General features: G+C 36.2%; 4 protein-coding genes across 4 annotated transcripts; all 4 read left to right on the top strand.

The window, feature by feature from the left end:
- Positions 1-10: 10 nt before the first annotated feature.
- Positions 11-325, top strand: CBG16453 (the record flags this gene model as incomplete). The annotated part of the gene is made up of 1 exon (XM_002647103.1): positions 11-325. The coding sequence occupies one exon, from the start codon at positions 11-13 to the stop codon at positions 323-325; it is 315 nt and encodes a 104-aa protein (XP_002647149.1).
- A 1929-nt stretch (positions 326-2254) lies between these two features.
- Positions 2255-3224, top strand: CBG16452 (the record flags this gene model as incomplete). The annotated part of the gene is made up of 2 exons (XM_002647102.1): positions 2255-2293; positions 2958-3224. The coding sequence occupies 2 exons, from the start codon at positions 2255-2257 to the stop codon at positions 3222-3224; spliced, it is 306 nt and encodes a 101-aa protein (XP_002647148.1).
- Positions 3225-4166: 942 nt separating this feature from the next.
- CBG16451 lies at positions 4167-13652 on the top strand (the record flags this gene model as incomplete). The annotated part of the gene is made up of 8 exons (XM_002647101.1): positions 4167-4266; positions 4367-4560; positions 4985-5141; positions 5640-5853; positions 6844-7120; positions 8785-9098; positions 10999-11307; positions 13538-13652. 8 exons carry the CDS (start codon positions 4167-4169, stop codon positions 13650-13652), a joined length of 1680 nt encoding a protein of 559 aa, XP_002647147.1.
- Positions 13653-14612: 960 nt separating this feature from the next.
- On the top strand, positions 14613-22538 carry CBG16450 (the record flags this gene model as incomplete). The annotated part of the gene is made up of 6 exons (XM_002647100.1): positions 14613-14688; positions 17655-17725; positions 17776-18120; positions 19667-19765; positions 20999-21229; positions 22419-22538. Coding segments are annotated over 6 exons (942 nt in total), but the record flags the coding sequence as incomplete, so codon positions are not given.
- Positions 22539-24220: the final 1682 nt, after the last annotated feature.

Below are 24220 nucleotides of genomic sequence, written 5' to 3'. Positions count from 1 at the left end.
AAAAGAGCAAATGAGCAATAATGATGAGCAATCATCATCATCATCATCAATCAATCAAAAATCCTCACTTCCCAAATTCCCACCACCAAATCCCGGCTCTAAATTGGCTCTCCATCAAATTCAATGCTCAATTCATACTGTAGACTCGCTTCGTTCATATTTCGAATCGTTTGGCATCGTTGAACAAATTGAAATCACTCCACGTGCCGATGGATTTGTAGTTTTTGAGGAGAAGGCGTCAGCGGATCGATGTCTGGCTCATGGAGCACAACATGATGTGCAGGACCACAAGATTTGGGTGGAGAGACAAGCCACGTTTTATTGAATAGACAGTATGTGAATTTTTTTCCTTGTTTTCAAGATATTTTACTTCAAAAGAATCTCTTTCTCTTCATTGCTCAATTTCAACGATTGGATCTTTGGGTTTTCCCAATTTTCAAAAATTTTGGATTTTTCGGATTTTTGAATTGTTCATTACTTTTTTCGCTTATTTTTTTCGCAAAAAAAAAAAAAGAAAAGTGACACAATTATTATATTTCTCCTTTAAAATTGAGCCAATTTCTAATTTTTTCTCTTTTCTTCGCGATTTTCACGCAAAAAAACCTAGAAATTCAATTAAAAAAAAATAAATGTTCTACAGTAATCCCTGAAATCGTTGCGAAAACCATTACTAATAAACTCCATGTGGCTTTAATTTTTGTGATTTTTAGCTTATTTTTTTGCCTAAAAAGTTGATTTTGACCGTTTTCAGCCAATTTTCAATCGAAAAAGTTTAATTTTTCTGCATTTTTTGTTTTTTTTCTTCAAAAATCGGCCGAAAACTAAAAAAATCACAAAAAAACCCAAATTTTCTACAGTAATCCAACGAATTTCCCTCATTTTTCATCGTTTTTTCTCGATTTTTCCAGGAAAATTCATGGAATTTTTGTTATTTTCTGATTAAAAAAGTATATCATTGTTTTATTTTTCAGAATCCGCTGGAATTCCCTTTGAAGAGACATCATTTTTTGATCTGCCCCTTTTGATCTACATTCCTGGCGTTTTTTTCAGCGAAAAGATCATCGGAACAGCCTGCAAGTCATCATTTGTTGTTGTTATTCTGTTCAATTTTCATTTATTCCTCTATTTTTTGAATTCCTTTCGTCTCTTTTTTCAAAATTTCACCCAATTTCTTTCTCCATTTTTTTATTATTTTTGGTCTAAAATTTGATAAAATATCATTATAATTCCTTATCACCATGTTTTTTGTCATATTCCCCTTCTTTTCCATCCATTTTCATACATTTTCCACCGTTGATTCAACCCTCAAAACCAATAAAAAATTCCCAGTACGACACTCCGCTATCCCGCCGGGTGCGCCTTGTTTAGCGCCCCGTAAATCCACACCGAAGAGAGCCTATGTTTCCTCATTTTTACCCATTTTTCTAGATTTGTACGTTGTTTTTTGGGGTTTTGGCGCGTTTTTCATCATTTTTAACGAAAAAATCCACTATTTCAAGGTTAGAACCGGAGCCGGCAACACAACCCACACTGGCGAGGTGCACTCGATTCCGATCTCAGCGCATTTTTCGGCAAAAATCTTGATTTTTGGAAATTTTTCAGCTGAAAATGACCTGAAATCGGCGAAAAATCGCTAAAAATCGACTAAAAATGACCTAAAACCCGAAAAAAGCGCAAAAAAATCAAATTTCCTACAGTAATCTCCAAAATCGTTGCGTGACCCGGCGCCAATAAACTCGATGCGCCTTTAATATTTTTCTGATTTTTACCTATTTTTGACCTAAAAAGTTGATTTTTAAGGTTTTTAGCCAATTTTTCGGCAAAAATATGGATTTTTTGTGCATTTTTTCAGCTGAAAATGAGTCAAAATCAGCAGAGAATGGCCTGAAATTGACCGAAAATGCCCCAAAAACCGAAAAATCAAACTTCCTACAGTAATCTCTGAAATCGTTGCGAGACCGATTGATAATAAACTCCATGCGTCTTTAATTCCGATTTTTCAACTCAATTTCGGCCTTAAAAGTTGATTTTTAGCTCATTTTTCGTCGAAAAAGTTGATTTTTGAGCGTTGTGTAAAACATCATTTTTCGCCCTTTTCAGCCGATTTTTCGTCGAAAAACTTCCATTTTTTCGCAGATCTATGCGACTGAGGTGATCAACGCGTCGGATGCGGACCTTCCGAAAGTGATTCGCGACTTTGAGAAGAATTTCCAGCGAAGTTCACAGTCGAAAATCGCCCGCGGCTTGATTCACAATGCGAAAGTCGTCTGTGGCATCGATACGAGGGTTTCGGGTGAGTTTTTGTTTATTTTAAGGTTGAAATTCATGGAATTTGTGCCGAAAATCGAGAAAAATTGACCCAAAATGAGCATTTTCAACCAAAAAAATTCGAAAATTTCGATGAAAATTAAGAAAAAAAATGGCCAAGAAAACTCGGAAAAGTTAGGCCATGAGCATTTTTCGGTCATTTTGAGCGAAGTTTTCCATTAAAAATGACTTAAATTTCGCAAAAAATGTCTTGGTGGCCTACAATATCCTAATCTCGGCCATGGGTATTTTTAGCTCATTGTAGCCCTTTTTGAGCTCAAATGGCTCAGAATTTTAGCTTAAATGAGCTCATTGGTGACGATTTTTTGGCTAAAACTAGTTTTAAAATGCTTCCTAAAGCTCCGCCCACTTTCCTGGGCAGCTTACCAAAGTGGGCGTGGCTTAAGTTCCTAGAGTCACATCCACTTTTGAAAGTAGGCCGCCTACTGTAGGCGTGGTTTAGGTTTCCTGAAGCTCCGCCCACTTTCCTGGATTTCTAAACAAAGTGGGCGTGGCTTATGTTCCTCAAGCTCCGCCCACTTCTTGCCAAGTGGGCTTGGCTTTGGAATATTTTGGACGCACTCTGTGTGTCCGAATGTCTGGATGTCCGTAATTTTCTCAAAAAATCAAATAAAATACTGGATTTTCAGACTGAAAATTTTCTCAAAACATCAAATTTTGTCTTCCAGGTCTACCGCGCCGCGGGACCACACAAGATTTCCCCTTCGAATTGTCTTCCTTACTCTACGCGAACACTACAGCTGTCGTTTAGACTCCCCACTTTTTTTCCCTTCTTCTGGAAAATCAGAAATTTTTATACGGGAATTTTCGAATTTTCCAGAGCCTTTGAGGCTATTTTCAGCTCGAAATCTCTTGATTTCTCTGATTTTCAGCGAAAAAATCTTAAAATTTCATGATTTTCAGACAAAAATTCCCTTTTTTTTTGTTGCTTTTTTTCCAATTTTTATCTCATTTTCTAACTGAAATTACCTCATTTTTCACCATTTTCATGTCAAATATTTTGTTTTTTTTCCCCTTATTTTCCAATTATGATTCTCATTTTACCTCGATTATCTCAATTTTTTTTCATATTGATCTCGAAATTTCATTGTTCAGCCTTAAATATCCATATCTAATTTCTGTGAATCGATTAAAAATACAGTATCTTATTCTTTTTTTTTTTTAGTTTTCGAAATCTTTTTGGGTTTAAAAAACCCTAGATTTATCTATTTTTTGAGCTCAAACGTGCATTTTCAGTCAAAAAAAAATTGAAGTTTTCAGATTTTGAAAAGGTTCTTTTGGCTTTAAAAAATCCGCTTTTTTTCAACGATTTTTTTCGGCCAAATTCCAGCCAAAACAAAAAATAAAACTATCTGAAATTTCTTTGGAAAACTGCTATTTTTAAGCCAAATTTCAGGCAAAAAAAGAAATGAAATTTTGAATTTTATTAAAAAAAAAAAAAATTGTTTCTGGCCAAAAAATCCGCAGCTTTTTTCAGCGATTTTTGTACAAAATTTCAGCTATTTGACCTCTCTTCCCGGCGTTTTTTTCTGAAACATGGCTATAAAAACACACTGAAAATGTATCTATCATTGCTATTTCGTTTGTTTGAAATTCTTCCTCACTTTACGGCTTTTATCAATTTTTCACCTCGAAAAATCAACAAAAAAAATCCCATTGCGACACTCCGCTATCCCGCTAGCGCGCCTAGTTTAGCGCCCCGTAAATCGACATGAGAGACATGAAAAAAAAGCCCCAAATTATTCCTCATTTTCACCCGTTTTTCTCCATTTTTCTCGACTTTTCCTGCATTTTTCAGCTTTTTTAACAAAAAAATCTTAGTTTTTCAGGTTAGAACCATGGCGAATCTCGAATTTCCACCCCAATACACCCGAGCCGGCAACACAACCCACACTGGCGAGGTGCACTCGATTCCGCAAGACGAGCAGTTTGCATATGGTACGGAAGACGGAGAAGAAGCTGAAATTTATACTTTTTAAAGGAAAAAATTCGAATTTTTGAAAAAAAAATTGTTTTTTGAATTTTTGAAAATTTCCAGGAACCGCCGGATTTCGCTTCCGTGCCGAAAAACTGCCGTTCATCGTGTACCGATGCGCGTATTTGGCCAGTTTGCGTGCTCGTCAACTCGACTCGGCCATCGGTGTCATGATTACCGCGTCGCACAACCCGGCACAGGATAATGGGGTGAAATTGGTGGATCCCAGTGGAGATATGCTCAGTTCGCAGTGGGAGGTGCGGAAAATTCCTCGAAAAAATGAGCTGAAATCACTGAAAATCGACCGAAAATGAGCCAAAATTGCTGAAAATCGACGAAAAATAGCTCAAAATCACTGAAAATCGACTAAAATCGACTAAAATCGGCTTAAAATTGACCCAAAAGAACCAAAAATTAGCTAAAAATCGAATTTCCTACAGTAATCCTTGAAATCGTTGCGAGACCCAACTCCAATAAACTCGATGCGCCTTTAACTTCCAATTATTTTTTTGCGATTTTTAACTCATTTTCGGCCTAAAAAGTTGATTTTTAGCTCATTTTTGGTCGAAATTGTCGATTTTTAGCTCATTTTTCGTCGAAAAAGTTGATTTTTGAGCGTTTTACACTCATTTTTCGCCCTTTTCAGCCGATTTTTCGTCGAAAAACTTTCATTTTTCACAGATCTATGCGACTGAGGTGATCAACGCGTCGGATGCGGACCTTACGAAAGTGATTCGCGACTTTGAGAAGAATTTCCAGCGAAGTTCACAGTCGAAAATCGCCCGCGGCTTGATTCACAATGCGAAAGTCGTCTGTGGCATCGATACGAGGGTTTCGGGTGAGTTTTTGTTTATTTTAAGGTTGAAATTCATGGAATTTGTGCCGAAAATCGAGAAAAATTGACCCAAAATGAGCATTTTCAACCAAAAAAATTCGAAAATTTCGATGAAAATTAAGAAAAAAAATGGCCAAGAAAACTCGGAAAAGTTAGGCCATGAGCATTTTTCGGTCATTTTGAGCGAAGTTTTCCATTAAAAATGACTCAAATTTCGCAAAAAAAATGTCTTGGTGGCCTAGAATATCCTAAATCTCGGCCATGGGTATTTTTAGCTCATTGTAGCCCTTTTTGAGCTCAAAATGGCTCATTTTCGCCATTTCTAGCGCTAAAAACCTCGAAATCCGTTATTAATGGCATGGTGGCCTAGAAAACCAAAAAACTCGGCCAGGAGTCATTTTGCGGTCGTTTTAACTCATTTTAGACGATTTTTGGCTCAAATTCACCCATTTTGTTCAAATTCCCCGATTTTTTTTGACTTAAAACCCCTCATTCTTCCAGGACCGCACCTAATGGAAGCCGCCCGTGCCGGCGCCGCCCTCTTCAACGTCAAATTTGTGGATATCGGCGTTGTGAGCACTCCGATGCTCCACTATTCGGTGAAATCGTTCAACGAGCCCGAATTCGCCGACCCAACGCATCAGGGATATTATGACGCGATCAGTGGCGCTTTCAAAAAGTTGTACGAGATGACACAGGAGCCAGATGGGTCTAGGTACGGTAATTTTGAGGAAATTCGACTCAAAATAGGCAAAAATGGCGGAAAATCGACTTAGAATTCATAAAAAATGGCCGAAAATGACCCAAGAAACATCAAGAAATAAGCCACGCCCACTTTTTCAATCTCAAAAATTCGAATTTTGAAAAATAAATCAAAGTGGGCGTGTCATTCCTCAAGCTCCGCCCACTTTTTTCCCACTCAAAATCATGTCTTTTAGTGGTTTTAGGCCGCAAATATCGAAATTTTGCGTCAAATTGAGCCATTTTGTGCTCAACATGGGCTGAAAATGAGCTGAAATGACCCATGGCCTAGTTTCAGCGTTTCCTAGGCCACCAAGTGTCAATTCTAGCGAATATTGTTTCACCGTTCAAAATTGTCTAAAATGACGGATTTCGTGCCGAAAATGAGCCGAAAACCCCTGTGGCCTAACTTTTTGAAGAGTCTTCTAGGCCGAAGAATTTAGGTAATTTGAGCAAAAAAAAAGCGCAGAAAATGATTGAAAAACGCCTAAGAACACTCAGGTGGCCGAGTTTTCCGATTATTTTATTTTCTAGGCCACCATGCTTCTATTTTTCGCAAAATTCGAGAATCGAGGCCTAGAAAACTGGAAAACTCGGCCACTTCTAAGTGCTTTTTTGGCTCAAATTACTCAAAAATTAACCTGAAAAACTCAAATTTCTAGAATCAGTGGCCTAGAAACCTCAAAAAGTTAGGCCATGATGATTATTAGCGTTTTTCCGACCGAAAGTGACCTCGTGGCCTAGAAAATCCGAAAACTCGTCCACGGGTTGTTCTTTATGGTTTCTGGCTCATTTTTGACGATTATTCTTTCCGGTGGCCTAGAAAACGCCGGAACTCGGCCATGGGTCGTTTTGGGTCATTTTCAGCTCAAAATAGCTCATTTTTAATGATTTTTTAATAGTTTTAAAGGCTAAAATTGCCTATTTTCTTGCCGAAAACGATCAAATTCCCCAATTTTTGCAGATATCAACCCGAACTGATCGTCGACTGTGCGAATGGAGTGGGTGCGCCTCGTTTCCGCGAACTCCTGAAACAAATTCCGAAAGAGATGCTCTCCATCGAGTTGCGCAACGAGAATGGCGAGCTGAATCACGGGTGTGGTGCGGATTTTGTGAAAATCGCCCAGAAGATGCCGGCCAACTTCATTTTGACGCCAGATGCGGCTCCGGAGCCGAAGTGCGCCTCGTTCGACGGTGATGCCGATCGAATTTTGTATTTCCGAGCGAAGAATGGATGTCAGGTGAGCTTTTTCGGCTTAAAAATGCTAAAAATTACGAAATTTGAGCCAAAAAGGCAATTTTCGTCAAAATTGAGTTCATTTTGGCTGAAAATAAGCTAAAAATGAGCTAGAATAACTCATGGCTGAGTTCCAGCGTTTTCTAGGCCACCAGATAGAAAAATCGTCGAAAATGACCCATGGCCGATTTTTCTGATTTTCTAGGCCACCATGCCTTTTTTTGTGTTTTTTCGCAGGAAAAATTGATGAAGATTCGCTTAAATTACCCAAAAATGTCCCTAAAGCCAGCGAAAATCCCCTATGGCCTAACTTTTTGCGATTTCTAGGCCACTAGTTCAAGAAATTCGAGGTTTTCCAGTGGAATTTGTGTAATTTAACCCAAGAAACCATACGAAAACGATTAAAAACGCCTAGAAACCGAGTTTTCCAATTTCCTAGGCCACCTAGTTGTAAGTTTCAGAACGATGGCCTAGAAAACTCTTCAAAAAGTTAGGCCATCGGTGTTTTTTGACTCATTTGCGGGTCAATTTGAGTGATTTACAATTTTTCGCCAGTTCTTGGCGTTTTCAGTACATTTTCATTCTAAAAATACCCAACTTTGCCTAAAAAATGATGATCTGCGGTGGCCTAGAAAATCAGAAATCTCGGCCATGAGCAATTTTAGCTTCTTTTCCATAGATTTTGGGTCATTTTTGTCTATTTTTATCGCTAAAAACCGCTGTTTTCATTAAAAATGGCGTGGTGGCCTCGAAAATCAGAAAAAGCTAGGCCATCGGGTGCTTTTTCCAGCATTTTCAGTCATTTTGAGCGAATTTTGACCATTTTCGGGCGTTTTCAGTACATTTTCAGACTAAAAAATCCCCGCAAAAAATGATATGATGGTCTAGGAAACGCTAAAACTCGGCCATGACTCATTTCAGCTTATTATAGCCCATTTTAGTCTAAAATGGCTCTTTTCGGCTCGATTTTCATCCAATTTTGGCTCATTTTCAGTCAAAAATTGCTGTTTTTCCAATGTTTCACCTTAAACTCGGCCAAAACGGCTATGTTCGATTTGGTGGCCTAGAAAGCTCAGAAACCTCGGCCATGGGTAATTCTAGCCCATTTACAGCTGAAATGGGCTCGTTTTTCGACGATTTTTAGCTCTAGAAAAATCTTGAAATTTTCTAATTATGGTCTGGTGGCCTAGAAAACCAAAAAACTCGGCCAGGAGTCATTTCGGGTCATTGCTAGTCCATTTTCAGCTAGAATTAGGGCATTTTCGACAATTTCCAGTGCTAGAACCCTCTCGTGGCCTAGAAACCCCCAAAACTCGGCTATGGGTCATTTTGGCCTATTTCTAGCCCATTTTCAGCCTAGAATGGCTGATTTTTCTTCAATTTCTCAAATTTGGCTCATATTACTTATGAACTTTGCGAAAATTCTGCTAGAAAACTTAAATTTCAGTGTTTCTGCTGATTTTTGAGTTATTTTTATTAATTTTAACCATTTTTTTGGGCCAAAAAATCTTAAAAAGGTCTGGTCGCCTAGAAAACCTAAAACCTCGGCCAGCAGTCATTTTGGGTCATTTTTATCCAATTTTCAGCTAGAAATAGGTCATTTTTGACGATTTTCATCGCTCATTTTTAGCTGAAAAATTCATTTTTCAACCCTCAATTTGTTTGCAGTACGGAACAGCCGAACTCTTCGATGGTGACCGTATCGCTGTGCTCTTCGCCACGTACATCAAGGAGCAATTGGACATTTACACCGCGTCGAAACCGCGGAATTCGCTGAAAATGGGAATTGTGCAGACGGCGTACGCCAACGGCTCCTCCACCAGATTCGTCCGCGAACATCTCAAAATTGAGCCAATCATCGTGCCGACGGGCGTCAAACATTTGCACGAGGCTGCGTCGGAATTCGATATCGGAGTGTATTTTGAAGCGAACGGACACGGCACGATTGTCTTCAGCAAACACTTTGATTCCGTCGTTCGCAGGTGAGATTTTTGGGTTTTTTTGGGCTTAAAATAGGCTGAAAAAGAGCTGATTTGAGCTGAAAATCGACCAAAATTAGCTGAAAATTTGAAATTTTGTATCAGAAATTGCCGACTTTTTACTCAATTTTGCTGAAAAATCGGAAAATTTGAGCCAAATACGCTATTTTAACAAGAAAAACGAGCCATTTTGAGCTGAAAATAGGCTTAAAATGGACTTGAATTACCCATGGCTGAGTTTTCTGGTTTTCTAGGCCACCAAATCGAAAATGTCCGTTTTGTCTGAGTTTTAGGTTTTTGCATTGAAATTTGCTGAAAATAGGCTGAAAATGAGCTGAAAATTCATAGAAATTGGCCAAAAATCACCCAAAAACGTTTAAATATGGAAGAAATTAAGCCACGCCCACTTTTTTCAACTTCGAAAAATGTAAATTTTGAAAAATAAATCAAAGTGGGCGTGTCATTCCTCACAAGCCCCGCCCACTTTTTTCCACTAAAAATCATGATTTTAGTCGTTTTAAGCGGAAAAATATCCGGAATTTTGGAAGGAATGGAAGGAAAAAATGGCTGAAAATTCCAAAAAATTCCACCATTAAAATGGTAAATTTCAGAAAATTTAAAGAAAAATGAGCCATTTTGAGCTGAAAATCGGCTTAAAACTATCCCGAAAACGTCAAAAATGGGCTAAAATGACACATGGACGAGGTTTCTGAGCTTTCTAGGCCACCAAATCGAACATTGCCGTTTTGGCCGAGTTTCAGGTGCAACATTGGAAAAACAGCAATTTTTGACTGAAAATCGAGCCGAAAAGAGCCATTTTAGACTAAAATGGGCTATAATAAGCTGAAATGAGTCATGGCCGAGTTTTAGCGTTTCCTAGACCATCATATCATTTTTTGCGGGGATTTTTTAGTCTGAAAATGTACTGAAAACGCCCGAAAACTGGTCAAAATTTGCTCAAAATCACTGAAAATGCTGGAAAAAGTACCCGATGGCCTAGCTTTTTCTGATTTTCTAGGCCACCACGCCATTTTTAATGAAAACAGCGGTTTTTAGCGATAAAAATAGACAAAAATGACCCAAAATCTATGGAAATGAAGCTAAAATTGCTCATGGCCGAGATTTCTGATTTTCTAGGCCACCGCAGATCATTTATCGCCAGATTTTGATGGTTTCAGGCCCATTTTTGATGGATTTTTAGTGCTAAAACACTATGGGATGGATCTGGTGGCCTAGAAAACGCCGGAACTCGGCCATGGGTGGTTTCGGCTCATTCTCACCCCAAAATGACTCAATTTTGACGATTTTTTTTCTCTTTTTTCGGCTAAAGTGCCTATTAATCTAGAAATTCTCGATCGTTGACCCAAAATTGAGTGTTTTTAAGCCAAAAATGAGGAAATTTCGATGAAAATTGAACAAAAAACCAAAATGGCCTAGAAAACTCGAAAAAGTTAGGCCATGTAGTGTTTTTCAGTCATTTTTCAGGAGTTTTCCTTTAAAAATTACTCAAAGTTCGCCAGAAATGTCCTGTTGGCCTAGAAAGTCCAAAAAACTCGGCCGGTATTTTTAGCCCTTTTTAAGCTCAAAATGAGTCATTTTCAACGTATTTTAGCTGAAAAGGCTTAAAAATTGCCAAAAAAGAACCCCTGGTGGCCTAGAAAATCCAAAAACTCTGCTATTTTTTAGCTCTTTTTAAGCTCAAAATGGGCCATTTTAGCGCTAAAAAAATCGAAATCCGTTAATTATGGTCTGGTGGCCTAGAAAACCAAAAAACTCGGCCATGGGTGGTTTCGGCTCATTTTGGTGTTATTTTGGCCGATTTTCAGCTTATAAAATGGCTCATTTTCCTCGAATTTTGTAGATTTCTCCATGATTGCTCATCCCAAAAACTAGAAAATTCCAGAAACGCCTCCCCACTGGTGCATCTGCGACGTCTTCATCTGTTCTCCCGTGTCATCAACGAGACCGTCGGCGACGCCTTCGCCGATCTCCTCGCCACGGAGATTGTTCTTCGTCACTTCGGATGGTCGATGGACGACTGGAATCAGAAGCTGTATCAAGATGTTCCGAATGTCCAGATCAAGGTTCCCGTCGCGGATCGATCGATTTTCAAGACGACGAATGCGGAGCAGACGTTGGTGAAGCCAGATGGATTGCAGAAGAGAATCGATGAAGAGGTGGCCAAGTACAAGGATTCGAGAGCTTTTATTAGGTACGGGTTCTTGGAGATTTTAGGGCTGAAATTGTCGATTTTAGAGCTTAGAAATTGGCTGAAAATCGCTCTTATTTGGATGAAATTGCTCAAAAAAAAAAAATATATTTTCCTAAAATCGCTGAAAAATGCTGATATTTGAGTTTTTCAACTGAAAATCATAGGTTTTGGTGCTTTTTTGAGCTGAAAATGTCAATTTTTGAGCATTTTGAGCTTAGGAATTTTCTGGCTGAAAATGGTGAAAATCGAGATTTTTATGAGAAAAAAATCTGAAAATTTCATATTTTTTACTCTCTCTCTCTTGTCTGAAAATCACTGAATTTTCATTTTTTGACTGTAAATCATAGGCTTTGGAGCTGAAATTGTCGGTTTTAGAGCTTTTTAAGCCTAGAAATCCGCTGAAAATGGATCCTACTTGGCTGAAATTTCTCAAAAAATGATTTTTCTGACTAAAACTGAAAATCATAGGTTTTGGAGCTTTTTGGAGCTGAAATTGTCAATTTAGGAGCTTTTGAGCTTAGAAATAGGCTGAAAATGGTGAAAATCGAGAATTTTACGAGAAAAAATTGAAATTTTCATATTTTTCACTCTTTTTTGACTGAAAATCATAGGCTTTGGAGCTGAAATTGTCGATTTTAGAGCTTTTTAAGCCTAGAAATCGGCCGAAAATCGCTCTTTTTTGGCTGAAAATCGCATTCTTTGAACGGAAAATGTCTTAAAACGGCTGAAATTCGAGAGTTTTCCAAAAAAATTGAAGGAATTCTAGTTTTTTTTGTCTGAAAATCGCTGAAATTACAGCCATAAATAGGATTTGAAGCTTTTTGTAGCAGAAATTGTCAATTTTAGAGCATTTTGGGCTGAAAATCAAGATTTTATCAAAATAAACTTTGAGAATTGCAGATTTTTCACATTTTTGGCTGGAAATGCTATTTTTAGGCTAAAATTGCTTTTTAATCAGCTCTAATATGCGGATTTTTCGACTGAAAATCACTTGAAAATGTCCGAAATGTCTGAAATTTTTGAAAAAAAAAGTTCGACTGAAACTTGCTGAAAATCAAGGTTTTGGGCCTTTTTTGAGCTGAAACTGTCGATTTTCGAGCTTTTTAAGCTCAGAAATAGTCTGAAAATCGCTCTTTACTCGGCTTAAAATCGATTAATTCGGGCTGAAAATGTGTTAAAATAGCTGAAATTCATCTTTTTGTCTGAAAATCGCTGAAAAATAGCAGGAGAGGTATTTTTGGCTTAGAAATTGGCTGAAAATCGGTCTAATTTCGCTGAAATTGCTCAAAAAATGCGATTTTTCTAACTAAAATTACAGAAAATTGTTTCCGAGATTTTACCCGAAAACAAGGGGGATTTTCAGTCTAAAAACCTTGATTTCCAGCCCATTTTGAACCCTCAAAAACTCAAATTCTGAAATATCTGAAAATGAGCAATTTTTCAGATTTTTTAGCTGAAAAAGGCTTGATAACCGAATTTTTCCGAAAAAATAGCTGAAAATTCGGTCGAAAAAATCTTCAATTTTCAGCTATTTCTAGGCATTTTCAGCCAAAAAAGGTGAATTTTTGAGCGATTTTTGGCTGAAAATGAGTCTGAAAACGCTATTTTTGACTGAAAAATACACCGAAAATTGGGGTTTTTTTTCCAAAATTTCAAAAATTTTTGGCTGAAAATGAGTCTGAAAATCGATTTTTTAAAAATTGAAAAATTGGAATTTTTGGCTGAGAATTCAAAATTTCAGTCTGAAATTGCTGAAAATAGCAAATTTTCCAATTTTTTGGCTGAAAATCCATCGATTTTTCAGTTTTTTTTTTTGGCTGAAAATGCCTGAAAATCCAATTTTTCAAATAGCAAAAAATTCAGAAAACGGTCGAAATTAAGAAATTCAAGTCTGAAAAGTGCTGAAAAAATTCGAAAAAAAGAGCAATTTTTAAAGATTTTTTCGGCTGAAAATGAGTCCGAAAATCTAAATTTCTGAGAAAATTGACAAAGTGAGGATTTCAAGTCTAGAAATGCTGAAAAGCAAAAAAAAAATTTTTTTTTGGCTAAAAATGAGTCTTGAAAACGCTATTTTTGGCTGAAAAATACCCCAAAAATAGGTATTTTTTCCAAAATTTCCATCGATTTTTCATATTTTTGGCTGAAAATGTCTGGAAATTGCTGAAATTTTCAGATTTTCAGAAAAATTTTGATTTTTTCAGCTTAAAAGTCAAAAAAATCCTATTTTCAGACCATCGGGAACGGAGAACATTGTGCGTGTCTACGCCGAAGCCGACACTCTGGAGAACACTCATCGTCTTGGAAAATCGCTGGAACAAGTCGTCCTCAGCATTGGTTCTGCTTAGAAAATCGCTTTAACTTTCAGCCTTTCGCACATTTTGGTCCCACTTCTCACCCGATTTTTCCCTCATTTTCTGGTGATTCTCGCTGAAATTTACAGTCATTTTTCCCCCCTAAAATTGCACTTTCTGGTCCCATTTTGACTGGTTTTTCCCCCATTTTCTGGTCATTTTTTATGTAAATTTCCCCCTGGTTTTCATATTCAATTCATATGTTAATGCCTTTTTTTTATTGTGATCCTTTAAATGTTTTTTGGGTTATTTTGAGTAGAAAATTTGGCTGAAATTCGAGAGTTTTTGGCGATTTTTGGCTGAAAAATTCGGAATTTTCAGCATTTTTTTTAATGGAAAATGGTCATTTTCGGTCTTAAAATCCGAAATTTAGCTGAAATCCTGCACATTTCCAGCATTTTTGAAATTCTTAGCTCTAATTTCTGACCATTTTCAGCCTAAAAAGTAGAAAATTCGCTTAAAATCTTCATTCTTGCACAAAAATGGCTGAAATTCTGCTCATTTTCAGCATTTTCTGGAATTTTCAGCCATTTTTTCCTTCCATTCCTTCCAAAATTCCGGATATTTTTCCGCTTAAAACGACTAAAATCATGATTTTTAGTGGAAAAAAGTGGGCGGGGCTTGTGAGGAATGACACGCCCACTTTGCTTTATTTTTCAAATTTTGATTTTTCGAAGTTGAAAAAGTGGGCGTGGCTTATTCCTTGAGGTTTTTCGGGTCATTTTTGCCCATTTTTAATCAATTTTAAGCCATTTTTTGCTTTAAAAATCGATATTTATATGTGATTTTGATGATTCTTTTCCTCTGTGATGAATTTTGTGTATTTTCTCCAAATTTCATTGATTTTTTTTTGTTGTTTCCAGTAGAAAAAGTAGAAATTCTCACTTTTTTCGTATATTTTTCCCATATTTTCAGCCAACTTTTCAGCTAATTTCAGCTAATTTTCAGCCAAAAATGACTTCAGAAGATGAGTCAGATGATCAGAATCCGATTTTGGCACGTCATCGGAAGGAGAAAAAGGAGTTGAGAGGTAGAAATCGATGGATCTTCAGATATTTTAAGCCAAAAAATCAATGAAATTGCTCATTTTCAGCCAAAAACAGCTCTGAAATTCACCTTTTTTTTGGCTGAAAATGTCTTAAAATCGCTGAAATTCCAGATTTTTTGAATTTTCAGCTAAAAATTTGGCTGAAAAAATCCAAATTTCTGAAAATCTGAAAAGTTTTAGCCAAAAAACTCAAAAAAATCTGAAAATTTTTTGCAATTTCCAAACATTTTCAGCCAAAAATCGCTCAAAAATTCACCTTTTTTGGCTGAAAATGCCTAGAAATAGCTGAAAATTGAAGATTTTTTCGACAGAATTTTTCGTTATTTTTTCAGAAAAAAATTGGTTATCAAGCCATTTTCAGCTAAAAAATCTGAAAAATTGCTCATTTTCAGATATTTCAGAATTTGAGTTTTTGAGGGTTCAAAATGGGCTGGAAATCAAGGTTTTTAGACTGAAAATCCCCCTTTTTTTTGGGGTAAAATCTCGGAAAATGCATGCTCTCCTGCTATTTTTCGGCGATTTTCAGACAAAAAGATGAATTTCAGCTATTTTAACACATTTTCAGCCCGAATTAATCGATTTTAAGCCGAGTAAAGAGCGATTTTCAGACTATTTTTGAGCTTAAAAAGCTCGAAAATCGACAGTTTCAGCTCAAAAAAGGCCCAAAACCAAATTCAAAAAATCTGAATTTTTCAAATTATTTTTTCGAAAAATTTAGAATTTCAGCGATTTTAAGACATTTTCAGCCAAAAAAAAGCTGAACTTTAGAGCTATTTTTACTGAAAATGTTTAGAAATAGCAGAAATTTTCAGATTTTTCGACTTTTTGGCTGAAATTTTTTTCAATTTTCAGCCAAAATTTCAGCTAAAAACTCGAAAAAATCTGAAAATTTCAGCAATTTCCAGACATTTTTAGTCAAAAATATGAAAAATCGATGGAAATTTTAAAAAAATACCTATTTTTGGGGTATTTTTCAGCCAAAATAGCGTTTTCAAGACTCATTTTCAGCCAAAAAAATTTTTTTTTTGCTTTTCAGCATTTCTAGACTTGAAATCCTCACTTTGTCAATTTTCTCAGAAATTTAGATTTTCGGACTCATTTTCAGCCGAAAAAAAAAACTGAAAAATCGATGGATTTTCAGCCAAAAAATTGGAAAATTTGCTATTTTCAGTAATTTCAGACTGAAATTTTGAATTTTCAGCCAAAAATTCCAATTTTTCCATTTTTAAAAAATCGATTTTCAGACTCATTTTCAGCCAAAAATTTTTTGAAAAACCCCCCAATTTTCGGTATATCTGAAAATTGTTAATTTTCACCAATTTCAGACAAAAATTTTCAATTTTCAGACAAAAATTTTTTTTTCCGAGTTTTTTTTTTTTTGATTTCCAGCATTTTCTAGACTTGAATTTCCTAATTTTGACCATTTTTTGCATTTTTGATCTCTAGAAAATTAGATTTTCAGCATTTTCACCCAAAAAAGTCTGAAAATCAGCCAAAAAATTCCAAAAATCTGAAATTTTGAGCTTTTTTTTTTTGAAAAAATCTAGAATTTCAGCCATTTTAAGACGTTTTCAGCGATTTTTTCAGCCAAAAAAAATTTTTTTTTTGCATTTTTCAGCATTTCTAGACCTGAATTTCTTACTTTTTGACCTATTTTTGATCTCCAAAAAATTTAAAAAGCTCAAATTTTTGGATTTTTTTTGCATTTTTTTGGATTTTTCAGTCATTTTTCCCTCATTTTTGCCCAATTTCCCCTCTAAAAGTCTCATTTTTTCTAGAAATTTCGACATTTTTCGCCCAAAAAAATGTCGTCATCCTCCCCGTCATTCGACAGTATTTCGGATATTCCATCTAACGCTGAGCAAGCTCCGCCCCCCGCCACTTCTACTACTAGAAAATTGTCGAAAAAGCGGCAAAAAAGTCAGGACGAATCACCGAAAACGGGATTTTTGTGTGGTGTTGGTGGCTATTCGTTGTGTTCCAGTCGACAAAATTGTGAGGATTTTGGCTGAAAATTGCTGAAAATTTGGCTGAAAATCGATTTTTTTTTTGAAAATTTTTGAAAAAAAATTTTTTTTTTCGGCTGAAAAAATCGCTGAAAATGACTCAAAATAGCTGAAATTCTAGATTTTTTTTTCAAAAAAAAATCTGGAAATTTCAGATTTTTTGCCTTTTTTTTGGCTGAAAATGTCTACAAATCGCTGAAATTCTGAATTTTCAGCCAAAAAATCGAAAATTTTTTTGGATGAAAATGACTGTGAAATGGCTTTTCTTTCTGGTAAAATAGCTGGAATTTGGCTGAAAAGTCGAAAAAATCTAAAAATTTCAGCTATTTTCAGACATTTTCAGCCAAAAATAGTTCTAAAATTCAACTTTTTTTTTTGGCTGAAAGCGTCTAGAAATAGCTGAAAATCCGGATTTCTTGAATTTTCAGCTGAAAATTTGGCTGAAAATGAAAAAAATCAGAAAATTTCAGCAATTTCTAGACATTTTCAGCCAAAAATAGTTCTAAAATTCAACTTTTTTTTTTGGCTGAAACTGTCTAGAAATAGCTGAAAATTTGGCTGAAAAAAATCCTAAATTTCCAGGTCTTTTGGCTGATAGTCGGAAAAAAAATCCTAAATTTCAGCTATGTTTTTCGACTTAAAATGTCTTAAAATCGCTGAAAATCCAGATTTTTCGAAAAAAAAAAATCTGGAACTTTCAGATTTTTTTCACTTTTCATGGCTGAAAATGACTATAAAAATGGCTTAAAACCGAATTTTTCTAGAATAATAACTGGAATATTGGTTGAAAAGTCGAAAAAAAATCTGTCAATTTCAGCTATTTTCAGACATTTTCAGCCAGAAATAGCTCTAAAATTCAACTTTTTTTGGCTGAAAATGTCTAGAAGTAGCTGAAATTTTCAGATTTTTCGAATTTTTATCTGAAACTGTCCCAATTTTCAGCGAAAATGACGGCAATGAAGAAGGCGGCGAAGTCGGGCAACAAGCAGAAGCAAAAGGAGACGAACGCCGAGGTATACTGTAGTTTTTGCAGTCTTTTTGACTGAAAATACTCATTTTGCAGTGCGAAAAAATGGAAAAAGAGCAAGAGGAGCGCCACAAGCAAGAGCTCGCTGCTGAGCAAGCTCCGCCCACTGACCAAGAAGCTGCGCCCCCTCCAGCAGCAGCAGCCGAAGCTCCGCCCATCGTTCATGAAGAAGAAGAAGGCGCCGAAGAAGAAGAGGACGGTGAAGAAGGGGGCGTGGCAAACAAATTCTACAAAACGCTGCACATTTCGTCGAAGAATGCCAAGAAACAGGCGAAAAAGAAGGAGCAGGCCGAGAAGATGAAGGCGGCACAGGCGGCGGATAAGGAGAAGGCCAAGAATAAGGATTCGGAGAGGCATCAGGAGAAGGCCACCATTAAATCGGTAATTATCTGAATATTTGAAGGAAAATGAGCCATTTTGAACTGAAAATTGGCGTAAAACGACCACGAAAACGGTATAAAACAGGCTAAAATGACCCATGGCCGAGTTTAGGGGGTTTTCTAGGCCACGAGAGGGTTTTAGCACTAAAAATCGTCAAAAATGACCCAAAATGCCTCCTGGCCGAGTTTTGATTTTCTAGGCCACCAGATCATTCCTAGTAGGGTTTGACGGTTTTAGCACTGAAAATCATCAAAAATGACCCATTTTGAGCTTAAAAAGGGCTAAAAATACCCATGGCGTAAATATCTGAAAATTTGAACGGAAATGAGCCATTTTGAGCTGAAATTTGGCGTAAAACGACCCCGAAAACGTTGCAAATTGGCTAAAATGACCCATGGCCGAGTTTAGGGGGTTTTCTAGGCCCCCAGGCGGCTATTTTTGTGAAAATGTATCATTTAGCGATGAAAATCGTCAAAAATGATCTATTTCTAGCTGAAAATTGGATAAAAATGACCCAAAATGACTGCTGGCCGTGGTTTTAGGTTTTCTAGGCCACCAGACCTTTTTGAGATTTTTTGGCCCAAAAAAATGGTGAAAATTAATAAAAATAACTCAAAAATCAGCAGAAACACTGAAATTTAAGTTTTCTAGCAGAATTTTCGCAAAGTTCATAAGTAATATGAGCCAAATTTGAGAAATTGAAGAAAAATCAGCCATTCTAGGCTGAAAATGGGCTAGAAATAGGCAAAAATGACCCATGGCCGAGTTTTGGGGGGGGGGGGGGGTTTTCTAGGCCACCAAATCATAATTACCGGATTTCGAGGTCTTTAGCGCTAATATGGCCAAAATGAATGAGCCATTTTGAGCTTAAAAAGGGCTAAAAATAAGCTTAAAAATTGCCATGGCCGAGTTTCCTGATTTCCTGGGCCACCAGGACGTTTTTGGCGAAATGTGAGTCATTTTTATCGAAAAATTCCAGAAAAGTGACTTAAAATCGGCTGAAAATCAGTCAAAATGACCCATGGCCGAGTTTAGGGGGTTTTCTAGGCCATCAGGTCCGTTCTGATGACATTTGAGTTTTTTAGCGCTGAAAATTGTCAAAGATGAGCAATTTCTAGCTGAAAACGGATTAAAAATGAGCTAGAAATACTCGTGGCCGACTTTCAGGGGTTTCTAGGCCACCAGGCCATTTCTTGAGTTTGGTGGCCTAGAAAACGCACAGAAGTTCGGCCATTTGATGTTTATGCCTCTATTTCTCGATTTTTGACACTTTTCATAGCTTTATTGAATAAAAATAGCGATAAAAAACCTCTGAAAATCCGCCTAAAACTCCGTATGGCCGAGTTTTTTGGTTTTCTAGGCCACCAGCTTGAATTTCGGGGTTTCCAGTAGAATTTCCGGGTGTTTTTCGTCTGGAAATCGGGTCAAATTTGGAAAAGTAGAGGGAAATGAGCCTTTTCTTGCTAAAAATGGGTTGAAAATGGCCTAGAATTCCCCCGTGGCCGAGTTTTTTGAGTTTTCTAGGCCACCAATATCTTCATTTCAGCTCCTGACCAAAGACCACCTGCGAATGATTGAGATTTCTGCGGATGGCGATTGTATGTACAATTCGTTGGTCCATCAATTACAGGAGGAAGGTATTGAGGTAATTATATGATGAGCAATCTGAAATTTGGCTGAAAATCTGGAAAATCTGAAATTTCAGCCAAAATTTTCGAAAAATGCCGAATTTTACACACATTTTTGAGTCATTTTCAGCGCCAATTCCAGCGATTTTAACATGTTTTTAAGCGTCGGGATTGTCTGAAAATGACTGAAAAGCCGATTTTCAGCCAAAATCTATTCCATTTTTGTAGTTTTTTAACGATTTTCAGCCGATTTTCAGCCAAAAAACACCTATTTTAGTGTATATGAAGCGTCCAAAAAGTCTGAAAAATCGTCTGAAAATCTTTAAAATCGAAATTTTGATCAATTTGGAAGTCTTTTGGTCATTTTTGAACGGTTTTCAGCGGATTTTCAGCCACAAAATCGCATTTTTAAACGATTTTTATCTATTTTCAGCAAAAATTTCCAGTTTTCTGAGTCATTTTCAGCTAATTTTGAGCGTCCGAAATGTCTGAAAATGACTGAAATTCGTCTTAAAATTGAAATTTTGATCGATTTTAACCAATTTTTGTCATTTTTGAACGATTTTCAGCTAATTTTCACCCAATTTTTCACCAAAAAAACACCTATTTTAGCAGATTTAAGCGTCTAAAAAGTCTGAAAAATCGTCTGAAAATCGTCTGAAAATCGTCTGAAATTTTGAAAAATCGTATTTTGACCAATTTTTGTCATTTTTGAACTTTTTTCAGCCAATTCCAATCAGAAATCTCTGATTTTGAGCTAAATTTCCAGGTGGTTCTGAGTCATTTTCAGCTAATTTTGAGATGCTGAAAGCCTGAAAATTGCCTGGAAATCGTATTTTTGTCATTTTTCAACGATTTTCAGCTAATTTTCACCTACTTTTTCACCAAAAAACACCTACTAGCGTTCTGAAATTCTGAAAAATGATTGAAAATCATCTGAAAATTTGAAAAAAATCGAAAATTTGATAAAAAAATTTTTTTCGAGTTTTTAAAAATATTTTTTGATCAAACAGACAAACAATCCAAAAAGCACAAAAAAATATAGAAATTTGTATTGAGAGCTCAAAATTCGGTTCAAAATGACAAAATTTTTGCTATCGGGCCTTCCGGGCCGGGCCCGGGCCTTGAAATTTTCCTCAGGCCCGGTTCGGCCCTGGCCCGGGCTTGGGCCGGGCCGGGCTGAAATTTTACAAATATGTTTTTCGGCCAATTTCCCCTATTTTCAGCCAAAAACCCCCTCATTTTTGCAGATCTCGGTGCGAAAACTGCGCAAAGCGTGTGGCCAATACATGCGTGAGCACAAAGCGTACTTCGCCTCGTTCATCGCCGACACGGACGTCGACAATTCGGCGCAGAAGACGAGCGACGAGAAGTGGGAGAAGTATTTGGAGGGCGTGGAGAAACCAGCGGATCAGGGAGGCGTTTGGGGTGGAGAGCTCGAGTTGACAGCCATTTCACAGCACTATAAGAAGGTTATTCTGGTGAGTTCGGGGGCTGAAAATGGCCCGAAATGGCTTTAAAATGACCCTAAAATCGTTGAAAATGAGTGAAAATGATCCAGAAATGTAAGCCACGCCCATTGAAAATAGCTGAAAAATTTGAGTAATTTTCTGGCTGAAAATTGCTGAGAATCCACTCAAAATGAACCCAAAAACGTGAAAATTGGCTGAAAATGGGCTGAAATGACCCGTGGCCGAGTTTTTCGAGTTTTCTAGTCCACCAGACCATTTTTAGTGGATTCCAAGGTTTTCCAGCGCTAAAAATGGTAAAAATGAGCCATTTCTTGCTTTTTTTTGGGGTTTTGGAGGGCTGAAAATGGCTGAAAATCGCCTAAAAATGATGGAAAATAAGCCAAGTCACGCCCACTTTTCCCATAAAAATCTGAATTTTTGAATTTTCGAAAAAAAAATTGGAATTTGGAATTTCTTGGAAATCTGCAAACTTGAGTGGTTTTCTGGCTGAAAATGGCTGGAAATAGCTCTAAAACGACTCCAAAAACGTTAAAATTGGATAAAAATGACCCAAAATGGTTGCGTGACCGAGTTTCGTGGATTTCTAGGCCACCAGACCATGAATACCGGATTTCGAGGTTTATCAGCGCTAAAAATGATAAAAATGAACTATTTTTCTCGCTTAAAAAAGGGCTAAAATGGCCTGGAAACCGTCAAAATCAAGCAAAAATTACCCGTGGCCTAACTTTTGGGTTTTCTAGGCCACTAGGTCATTTTTCGTTCAATTTTCATCGAAATTTCGGAATTTTTGGCTTAAAAATGGTTATTTTGGCTCAAGTTTCCGGTTTTCGCGCTGATTTCACCTGAAAAATGGTTGAAAATGAGCCAGATCATAAGCCACGCCCCTTTTTTTTTTAATTTGAAAAATGAAATTTTTGAAATTCGAAAAAAATTTGATTTTTAGAAATTTCCTAAATTTTGGAATTCCTGGAAAATCTGCAAAAAAAGCTTCAAATTTCAAATTTCCCTCCAATCCACGCCCATTTTTCTGAGTTGCTTACCAAAGTGGGCGTGGCTTACGGTTCCTAAAGCTCCGCCCACTTTTCTGGGTTGGATGTTTTGGAAGCATTCTGTGTATCTGAATGTCCGGATGTCCGAAATGTTCTCTAAAAATCGAAAAAACCTGGATTTTCAGACTGAAAAATTCTATTTTTTGCAGGTCTACCGTGCCGAGGGACCACACAAGATTGGCGAGGAATTCGAGTCGGCCGAGGATCGTCCGCTTCGAATTGTCTACCTTCGTTTGGCCTATACTCTCGGAGAACACTATAATTCCACTGAACTCGATTAGACACTCTATGATATATATTTTTGAATTTTCTGATTTCCCGCGCGATTTTATGCTGAAAATGACTGGAAAAATTGAGCTTTTCGGGGTTGAATTGACCTAGAAATTTTTTTTTTTTGCCAATTTTTGACCCTAAAATTGTCCCTGTGTTAATTAGCCTAATTATTTGTTAATTACCGTACCCCCCCCCCCCATGAAAATTTCGGTTATTATCTATTTTTTTGTATTTTTTGGAATAAATGATTTTGGATTAAAAAATGTGGAAATTCTGAAATTTTAGCAATTTTCAGAGCTTCAAAAAATGTGGAAAATTGGCTTACAGTACCCCTTTTGAGAAGGTACAGTAGTCCCCGATGTGTTACAGTAACCCATTAGCATCATCTAGACATCCATAATCTACAATAACCCGAGCTACAGCAGCTGGGATACTGTAGCCCTTGGGTCCTTCAGTAATTCTTGTTTTACAGTAACCTGAGCTACTAACATTCTAAAATTCAGAAACTACCAGATTACTGTAGCCCGATTACTGTAGATAATTAAACGATTATTGCAGATTGGATTACTGTACCTTCGAAGGAGGATTACTGTAGAGAAACATCTAGAGGTCAACTGATAAATTTCAAAAAAAAAATAAACAGTAAAACCTGTAATAGAAGGGCCCCCTAACTTTGAGCCAATTTATCTCGGTTACTGTAGACGATATCAAAAATCTGTCAACTAATAAAATGTTTATCATAATATCAGCAACATTTTATCAGTTGACCATATTTAGGTATCTCTTACAGTAACCGAGATAATTGAGCTCAAAGTGCATGTATTCTTGTTTCATTTTTGAAGCCTTTCCATTACAGGTTTCATTGTTTGATGGTACAGTAATCCAAACCTACAGTAATCTTTAAATGAATTCTAAAATTCTAAAATTCTAAACTTCTAAGATTCTGAAATTCTAAAATTCTGAAATTCTAAAATTCTAAAATTCTGAAATTCTAAAATTCTGAAATTCTAAAATTCTAAAATTTTAAAATTCTAAAATTCTGAAATTCTAAAATTCTAAAATTTTAAAATTCTAAAATTCTGAAAATTCTAAAATTCTAAAATTCTAAAATTCTGAAAATTCTGAAAATTCTAAAATTTTAAAATTCTAAAATTCTGAAAATTCTAAAATTCTAAAATTCTAAAATTCTGAAAATTCTGAAAATTCTAAAATTTTAAAATTCTAAAATTCTGAAAATTCTAAAATTCTAAAATTCTAAAATTCTAAAATTCTAAAATTCTGAAAATTCTGAAAATTCTAAAATTCTAAAATTCTGAAAATTCTAAAATTCTAAAATTCTAAAATTCTAAAATTCTGAAAATTCTGAAAATTCTAAAATTCTAAAATTCTAAATTCTAAAATTCTGAAAATTCTGAAAATTCTAAAATTCTAAAATTCCTGAAATTCTAAAATTCTAAAATTCTAAAATTTTCTGAAAAATGTGTATAGAATTACTGTAGGTTTGGATTACTGTACCATCAAACAATGAAACCTGTAATGGAAAGGCTTCAAAAATGAAACAAGAATACATGCACTTTGAGCTCAATTATCTCGGTTACTGTAAGAGGTATCAAAATATGGTCAACTGATAAAATGTTGCTGATATTATGATAAACATTTTATTAGTTGACAGATTTTT

This window comes from Caenorhabditis briggsae, assembly GCF_000004555.2.
Source record: "Caenorhabditis briggsae complete genome, chrIV, whole genome shotgun sequence".
NCBI classification, from domain to species: Eukaryota; Metazoa; Nematoda; class Chromadorea; order Rhabditida; family Rhabditidae; genus Caenorhabditis; species Caenorhabditis briggsae.
This window is presented reverse-complemented; position numbering and strand designations above follow the sequence as displayed.